General features: G+C 52.6%; 1 protein-coding gene across 1 annotated transcript; it reads left to right on the top strand.

The window, feature by feature from the left end:
• The first annotated feature begins 7,790 nt into the window (after nucleotides 1-7,790).
• On the top strand, nucleotides 7,791-9,553 carry LOC125513088. Its single transcript, XM_048678136.1, has 2 exons — nucleotides 7,791-8,665; nucleotides 8,802-9,553. The coding sequence occupies exons 1-2, from the start codon at nucleotides 7,811-7,813 to the stop codon at nucleotides 9,309-9,311; spliced, it is 1,365 nt and encodes a 454-aa protein (XP_048534093.1). The 5' UTR covers nucleotides 7,791-7,810; the 3' UTR covers nucleotides 9,312-9,553.
• Nucleotides 9,554-9,788: the final 235 nt, after the last annotated feature.

A 9,788-nucleotide genomic window follows, 5' to 3' on the forward strand; every position in this document is an offset into this window, starting at 1 on the left:
GAAAGTCATTAGCACTTTCAGTTTATTTGTTTAAGAATAATAGACATGGCACTTTGAGTTAATGTTTATGCCACCTTGTTTAATGTTATGAGACATGCGATTTATATTATTATGTGTGAAACATATTATATTTGTATAAATGTGTTACTGCTGTAATGACATAGTAAACTTATGAAGATCTTTAAAATGTAATGTATGTGACAATTGTTTTGTAAAAAAAGCCCCAGCTGTGGCCGGGCGCGCGCGGACGGTAAACTACTACGCATTGTGGCGAGGCCTTTCGGCCGCCGAGCGGGGAGGCCACGGCGCACATCAGGGCATCATGTTCTGTAGCGAGCTTGTGAGAAGGCGAAGACGCGGGTATGTAAACCGGTCGGCGCGTCTCTCCGCGGGCGAGGTGGGACTAAACCTACTCGGCACAAAGCGCCAGCATCCGTATCCGCACACGAAGAGGATCGGCCCACGCGCCCGACGCGCGTCGTTTATGGGCCGATAGATCGCCATCTTCCCCCTCGGGATCGTTGCATGTGTGCCGCTGGCTGGGGCGGGACGAGACGTGTGCCACCCGGCGTGCGGCTGGTCGTACGGCCGGCTGCTGGGCCAGCAGACCCGCCCCGTGGCGCAGGACGAATGGCACCAGCCCGCACTACCTGCACTGCGCGGGCCCGCCACTGGCTCGGCTGTCGGCCACCGCACGGGCTGGAATATTCGTCGGACCGATCGCCGCTGTTGCCACTAGAATCGACGTGAGAAATTGTGCAGCTTTTATCCACATCGCACCAACTCAGGACAGCGGGCATATTTTTTAATTAAAAAATGACCGTCGCGTATAGGAACAACAACAACAGTACATGTAATATCGCAGAGGCAAACTGATACATTTTAGGACAGAAAAAATATTACTTGCCCACACGCATTTAAATTTTTAGTGTCTCACGAAAGCAATAAATAAAACGTGAAAAATTGTTGAAAACTATCCCAGTGCCATGTCGCATTACAATCGATCACAATATCCAACAACGGTAGGGAAACCTTCTACGGGACTAAAACCCTACCGATGCTAATACCTACTCCTTCTCCATGATTTTAACAATTTTCATCTTCACTTTCTCTAATCTGTTGACCTCAGGAAAAATGATTTCCGCAACAATACGCGGCCTTGACTCATTAATCTCTTGCTGGTCAAATTCATGTGTCCAGCGATCTCCGTCCCAGTATTTTATGCACCACATCACAAAAAGTCCACAAGACACTCTGCAATAAACATGTGTGTGATCAGCTTAGGATATAGCATGCACTTTCTTGTATTCATTTAACTTACCTATCATGTTGTCTCGGCATTTTATACTCATTAATTGGCCACGTAGCATCATGCGCTGTCTGGCTGTGAATTTTCCCACCAATTCACACCACTTCTCAACCGAGCAGTACACATCTCCTAGTTCTTGCATTCTAAATAAGATGCCAGTTAGCAAACTAGTTACGAGATTCAAAAAAGATTACGTACGGTTCAATACCATACCTTCCGGTGTCTCGACGAGCACCGGCAGCCACCGTTGCCAAACCCCACCCGGTGTGGGTTAGTCGTGGCAGCCGCGCGCCCTCTGCCCACACGAGCGCGCTGGCCGACGGCCCGTCCTAGGGTTTAGGGTGCCGGCGAATTTGCCGAGACGGCACGGCCGGGCCTGAGATCCAAGTCGCGCGCGCAGATGACGGATTGTATGGCCGACGTCAGGCCGGCGGGGAAGGGAGTTTGGACGACCATGGCGTTGCGACCGTCGGATCAGGGACGGGTGAGGACGTGCGTGGAGGCGGCGGGGCTAGGCGGTCCTGGGGCGAGGTAATGGCGGCTTGGTTTCCATGCCATGCACGCACGTACGGCGTCATAGACGTGGTCACGCCATAGTGGGCCACTTGGCCCGTCCCGTAAAACTACCGCCGGCTGGCCCACGGTGCATTTATTAAAAACATGCATTGTAGTTTAATACCACATCGCTAAGCCGGCGCGCCGTTGACTCCTTTATATAATTTTCTGTCGGTCAATGAACAAACATCTCAGTTTGTGGGACTCTATTTGGAGGATATGCAGGATCGATGTGAGTCTTCACCTGCTCAGAGCTTGTGAAGGTTCACATTGATCATGCATATTCTTCAAAAAAAGAGCCATTATCTTTGATGTTTTTTTAACGTCAGAAATTATTAATGCATTTTCTTAATGCAACAATTTTAACGACAGTCGGTGGATCCCAAACTTTTTGGACACGCACCCATCGCCAGGTCCATCATGCGTGCAAGTTTTCATAATTTTCCGGCACCGTATGAATTTTCTATGGTTTTCTTCGTGAAATGCACCGAAAACACTGACCGGGCGTGACGCAACGTGCGTATGGGTCGGAATTCGTTCAACTCTTGCGTGGGGCCCTAAGATGGGCATGCCCACTGCCTCCCAAAATTGGGTCACGTTCGTGCATGCCACCTCGTACCACCAACACAACCAGCACTGATCTGATATGGCCGATGTCAGCCCCATACCGCGTTCTCTTTTCTGACTCAGCCGGTGGAGCCCAAACTTTTGGGCCACGCACCCATCGCCAGGTCCATCATGCGTGCAAGTTTTCATAATTTTCCGGCACCGTATGAATTTTCTATGGTTTTCTTCGTGAAACGCACCGAAAACACTGACCGGGCGTGACGCAACGTGCGTATGGTGTCGGAATTCGTTCAACTCTTGCGTGGGGCCCTAAGATGGGCATGCCCACTGCCTCCCAAAATTGGGTCACGTTTCGTGCATGCCACCTCGTACCACCAACACAACCGACACTGATCTGATATGGCCGATGTCAGCCCCGTACTGCGTTCTCTTTTCTGACTCAGCCGGTGGACCCCAAACTTTTTGGCCACGCACCCATTGCCAGGTCCATCATGCGTGCAAGTTTTCATAATTTTCCGGCACCGTATGAATTTTCTATCGTTTTTTCCGTGAAACGCACCGAAAACACTGACCGGGCGTGACGCAACGTGCGTGTGGTATCGGAATTCGTTCAACTCTTGCATGGGGCCCTAAGATGGGCATGCCCACTGCCTCCCAAAATTGGGTCACGTTTCGTGCATGCCACCTCGTACCACCAACACAACCGGCACTGATCTGATATGGCCGATGTCAGCCCCGTACCGCGTTCTCTTTTTTGACTCTGCCGGTGGACCCCAAACTTTTTGGACACGCACCCATCGTCAGGTCCATTATGCGTGCAAGTTTTCATAATTTTCCGGCACCGTATGAATTTTCTATGGTTTTCTTCATGAAACGCACCGAAAACACTGACTGGGCGTGACGCAACGTGGGTATGGTGTCGGAATTCGTTCAACTCTTGCGTGGGGCCCTAAGATGGGCATGCCCACTGCCTCCCAAAATTGGGTCACGTTTCGTGCATGCCACCTCGTACCACCAACACAACCGGCACTGATCTGATATGGCCAATGTCAGCCCCGTACTGCGTTCTCTTTTCTGACTCAGCCGGTGGACCCCAAACTTTTTGGCCACGCACCCATCGCCAGGTCCATCATGCGTGCAAGTTTTCATAATTTTCCGGCACCGTATGAATTTTCTATGGTTTTTTTCGTGAAACGCACCGAAAACACTGACCGGGCGTGACGCAACGTGCGTGTGGTATCGGAATTCGTTCAACTCTTGCATGGGGCCCTAAGATGGGCATGCCCACTGCCTCCCAAAATTGGGTCACGTTTCATGCATGCCACCTCGTACCACCAACACAACCGGCACTGATCTGATATGGCCGATGTCAGCCCCGTACTGCGTTCTCTTTTCTGACTCTGCCGGTGGACCCCAAACTTTTTGGACACGCACCCATCGTCGGCGGTGGTGATGGGGCGAGGGCGGGGGCGGGGCGGCGCCGGAGTTGGGGGAGGGGATAGGGGTGGCGGCGCGGCGAGGCTTGGGTGGAGGGGGCAGACAGCGGCAGGGAGGGTGGGCGGTGCAGCGGGTCGGGATCCAGCGGCGGCGATGCGGTTGGGAGGCGCGGGGGGTCGGGGGGAGAGGAGGAGAACGAATGGACGGGGCGCCCCAGGGGGATGGATAAGGTGAGTATATGCCGACGGCTTAGCCGTCGGCATATCTCTATATGCCACGTGTACGGCTATGCCGACGGCCAAGCCGTCGGCATAGGTATATTCTTTTTTTTCATTATTTTAAGGTGCATTTTTCCTAACACATAAATATTAAACATGTTTATTGGTTCTCACAAAAAATTTGACTGCATTCTGCCCGTCGGAATAGATAGTTTTCGGCCCAACGTGGCTGTTTCCCCCTCCGTCACACGGCGGCAGCGACGACCGTGAGGGGTGCACACCCCGGAGCCGCGTCTCGGGTGCCTGCGAGTACCATCACACTTCCACAAGCGTAGGAGGGCCCACCGCAACACCTGGCGGCATTGCTACCCCCCCCTCCGGTACCCCGTCCGTGAGGGGGGGGCACACCCCGGACACGCGTGCCGGGCGTTTTCAACCGCCACAACACTTCCAGACTTGTGAGAGGCCGCCTACGCAAGATTTGTCCGCATGCTAGCCCCCGGTGGCCGCCGGCCACAGTCGTAGACGCGCGAAGGGCAATCCGCGTAGAGGGAATTTTTCAGATACTTCTCCATCACCAAAAATTATGAAAAAATACCATCATTCCTATAGCACATGTGCCCACGTCATGCAAAAAAAAATCATGATTATATCGCGCTCCGAGTATTTAGTAATATTGACGCCGCATCGTTACCGCAGAACGTCTACTATCGTGTCATCGCCGTCCGTGAGGGGGGCCACGCACCGGAGACACGTCCCGCCTCTTCGGACATGCCACCACACCACCCCGCATGTATGAGGGCCCGGTGCGACGCTCCGGTGGCATTGCTACCCCCCAGTGCCCCCGTCCCGCCTAACCCTCTAGCGTTTGACCACGGGATCTACCCCTTTGACTTTGCACAGACGGGCTTTGACCAGTGGACCTCCCCACCCGGTTGTGTTAGGTCAGCCCATAGGAACACTTTGGAGCAACATCCGGGCCAGACCCACAGCAAGATCCCCTCCGTGTAGACCCCACGCGTCCGTTTTCCCCCTCCAGGTGCCGGCGGCAGCGCCGTCCGTGAGGGTGGGCACACCCCGGACACGCGTGCCGGGCGTTTTCAACCACCACAACACTTCCAGACTTGTGAGAGGCTGCCGGCGCAAGATTTGGCGGCATGCTAGCCCCCGGAGGCCGCCGGCCACAGCCGTAGACGCGCGAAGGGCAATTCGCGTAGAGGGAATTTTTCGGATACTTCTCCATCACCAAAAATTATGAAAAAATACCATCGTTCCTATAGCACATGTGGCCACGTCGTGCAAAAAAACTCATGATTTTATCACGCTCCGAGTATTTAGTAATATTGACGCCGCATCGTTACCGCAGAACGTCTACTACCGTGTCATCGCCGTCCGTGAGGGGGGCCACGCACCGAAGACGCGTCCCGCCTCTTCGGACATGCCACCACACCATCCCGCATGTATGAGGGCCCGGTGCGACGCTCCGGTGGCATTGCTACCCCCCAGTGCCCCCATCCCGCCTAACCCTGTAGTGTTTGACCACGGGATCTACCCCTTTGACTTTGCACGGACGGGCTTTGACCAGTGGACCTCCCCACCCGGTTGTGTTAGGTCAGCCCATAGGAACACTTTGGAGCAACATCCGGGCCAGACCCACAGCAAGATCCCCTCCGTGTAGACCCCACGCGTCCGTTTCCCCCCTCCAAGTGCCGGCGGCACCGCCGTCCGTGAGGGGGGCACACCCCGGACACGCGTGCCAGGCGTTTGCAACCGCGACAACACTTCCAGACTTGTGAGAGGCTACCGGCGCAAGATTTGGCGGCATGCTATCCCCCGGAGGCCGCCGGCCACAGCCGTAGACGCGCGAAGGGCAATCTGCGTAGAGGGAATTTTTCGGATACTTCTCCATCACCAAAAATTATGAAAAAATACCATCGTTCCTATAGCACATGTGCCCACGTCGTGCAAAAAAACTCATGATTTTATCGCGCTCCGAGTATTTAGTAATATTGACGCCGCATCGTTACCGCAGAACGTCTACTACCGTGTCATCGCCGTCCGTGAGGGGGGCCACGCACCGGAGACGCGTCCCGCTTCTTCGGACATGCCACCACACCACCCCGCATGTATGAGGGCCCGGTGCGACGCTCCGGTGGCATTGCTACCCCCCAGTGCCCCCGTCCCGCCTAACCCTCTAGCGTTTGACCACGGGATCTACCCCTTTGACTTTGCACGGACGGGCTTTGACCAGTGGACCTCCCCACCCGGTTGTGTTAGGTCAGCCCATAGGAACACTTTGGAGCAACATCCGGGCCAGACCCACAGCAAGATCCCCTCCGTGTAGACCCTACGCGTCCGTTTCCCCCTCCAGGTGCCGGCGGCGGCGCCGTCCGTGAGGGGGGGCACACCCCGGAGCCCCAAGACGGGCGTCTACGCATGCATGAACACTTTCACATATGCATCGGGACCTGTGCGATGTTTCGGTGACATAGCTACACCCCGAATGCCCCCACCAACCAGAATTCCTTCCGTGTCGACCGTTTCCCCCCTCCGTGACACGGCGATAGCGACGTTCGTAATGTGGGGCAATCGATATACCATCGGGTATGTTTTTTTAGATAAGGCATAATTATCTTATGCAAAAGCAAAAACTAAAATAAAGTAAAAATAACAAAACAAAGTAAAAATAAAAAATAAAATAAAATACACGTATGCCGACGGCAAGGCCGTCGGCATATCTGTGCACACACGCAGATTGTCCCACGGACCGATGACGTGGCGTGTCACACAGATCGATGACGTGGCGAAGGGGCCTATGCCGACGGCTATGCCGTAGGCATATCTCTCCTACAGATAAAATAAAAAATTAAGTAAAGTAAACATATGCCGACGGCAAGGCCGTCGGCATATCTGTGCACACACGGATCAATGATGTGGTGTGCCACACGGATCGTTGACGTGGCAGAGGGGCCTATGCCAACGGCTGTGCCGTAGGCATACCTCTGCCACAGATATGCCGACGGCCGCCGTTACCTCCCGTCGGCATAGGATAAACGCCGTCAAGTGGTCAGCACTGACCGGGGAGGTGGGCCCGGGATATGCCGACGGCTTGTCCTATGCCGACGGCCCCGTAGGCGTATCTCTGGCGGTCCCGACGGCCTCGTCTATGCCGACGGCCCCGTCGGCATAGATTGATGTATGCCGACGGCTTTTCTACGCCTACGGCCCATCCTCGGCCGTCGGCATAGGTGCGGCGATGCCGACGGGGGCCGTCGGCATAGATTCGGCCGTCGGCAAACGCAGTTTTTCTGGTAGTGCTTGTGAAATAACAGTGAATCAGTCGGTTTCCGAATTCTACACTAGCTTCAATAAGATTAGAAAACCTCCTCCGTCTCCTTCCCCGTCCTCCTCTGTTAGGAGGAGGATCGGAAGAGGCTATAATAAGCTCAGCCCGGGCGTCGTCGATTGTCGGGCACGAAAGGAGCATAATTTCAAGAATATAAGATTTCTTGCGTTATGTTTGTTTATCGACGACGCAAGTTCGCCGTCGTTGTCCTGTCTTTTGGATCTGGTTACCATGAAGTTCAATAGGGGTCGCCGCCGCCGTGATGTAAGTCTTGTGTTTTGTTATTATAATTTTTCCCTTGATGAGCATCGATCCATCACGGATGACTAATTTCCCCCTGGTTAATTGCAGTCTAAGAAAGCAGCTGGCAGGGATGACATGCTAGGCAAGCTACCCAACGATGACATGCTAAGCAAGCTGCCCAATGACGTGCTGCTCAACATCCTCGAGAGGGTGGGTACGCTTGATGCTGTCAAAACCTGCATCCTCTCGAAGCAAATGCAGAAGCTGCCCGGTATGCTCTTGCAGATTGTCATCGATCTCAGCCCTCGCGATTTGGTGCGAATGAACGGCGTTGTGGCCAACATGACGGCAAACATCCTTAGTAAAAGGTCTCCCCAGATCACGGTTCGCAAGCTGAAGGTCAAATTCTTCTTGAGTCCTCGTAGTCTCCCCATCGGCAAAGCTGTTGCGCTCGCTATGGCGACTCAGAAACTAGAGGCAGCCGAGTTTGAAATCTTGACACTGAGGGATTCATTTAATTGCACAGGGGAATATTTCCTGCGCTTCGCTAAGCAGTTCAATGATTTTCTAAATGATTGTCCAGATGCATTTGCTGGTCTCAGACGGCTGCAACTGCAGAATATGAGGTTTGGTGAATCGGACATACCCAATATTCTTAGCACCTGCAAGCGGCTCCAGTCCCTGTCTTTCTTTGAGTGTGATGCGGGGGTCCGTTCCGTGCTGCATGTACAACACGCTCAACTTGTTGAGATTGTTATCACCTATGGGGAGTTTAAAACAGTGGTGCTTGACTTTCTACCAAAGCTCCAGCAGATGACCTATAATAATTGGCCTTGTGATGAAAATCCCTTGGTTCTTGGCACTGTCCCTCAGCTTTGGAAGCTCAGTCTTGCTAATGCAAATATTTCAGGCAAGACCCTCAACCTAAGCAAGCTGCTTGCTAATGCCCCCACTGTAAGCCATCTGTATCTGGAGTTTCGAAGTGAAAAGGTACTCACTCTAATCACCTCTATCCCATTCTCATTAATTGTGTATGTGATGCATATGTCCGATGGTAGTAATTTAGTTACGCATAACTTGATGATGCAAACACATTATCACTTCTAATTTGTTTTGTCTATCCCAGATTTGGGTTCAACTAGAACGCTCAAAAGTGCTTGCTCCTGTGCTCGCCAAACTGCGGCTTGTGGATTTGGACAATCTTCCTGAAGAATATGATATTGCTTGGACAATGTTCCTTCTTGAAGCTGCACCATACCTAGAGGAGCTTTCCATCACAGTATGGGATCATAAGTGCCAAAAGGAGTCACAAAAGAGTCACATGAAAACGGATGTGAAGTGGGAACCATCTGATCCTCATTTTAAGCAGAAGAATCTCGCAAGGCTAACTATCTACGGCTTCCAGTCCGATGACAATTTCATCGGATATATTAGACGCGTCATTCAAGCTGCTGCGAACATCAGGGGGGTATCACTGCACGACAGGAAGGTGTGCCCATTTTTTTTTGAAAAGTTTCCTCATGTGGCTGTTCGTCCTTCGAGTTATCCACGGACCAGTGAGGAGGTGGATTTGTCAAGGAAGAAGATGACAACAGCGTCGGCGACGGCTTCTCCTGATATTCACTTCCGCTCATGAGGTCGAGTTGAAGATGAATCTCGTTGGAAGGACTCCCCAATCTCAAAGACTATGTCAATGCTATTGTTTTTCTCCAAAAATGTTTCTCGCCTACCAATTTGTTGGAGCAACTCATTTAGCTATTTTGGCCAATGAAATGGCTAAAATAAGCACATCTATGTTGTGGCATTGCTGTACGTGCTTGTGCTTATGTTGAATTCAGTGAATATTCAGTACTATGAATGATGCTCTGTTATTTTTTCTATCTTGTAGTATATATGAGAGCCACGGCAATCTATTTTCCATGGACGCACAAACACAAGCTTTGCTGACAAACAACGGCAGCGTCCCTGGCCGTGGTAGCGGCGAGGAGATCGCCGTGAGAGTAGTGTTCCGTCCCGAGTGGCATCTCCAGCGCAATGATGCAGCTGAGCTCCATTGGGGAGCGGCTCCGTAGATTTGCCGAATCGATCAGTCCATCATCATCCTCTGCAGTTG

This window comes from Triticum urartu, chromosome 6 (genome assembly GCF_003073215.2).
Source record: "Triticum urartu cultivar G1812 chromosome 6, Tu2.1, whole genome shotgun sequence".
Lineage (NCBI taxonomy): Eukaryota > Viridiplantae > Streptophyta > Magnoliopsida > Poales > Poaceae > Triticum > Triticum urartu.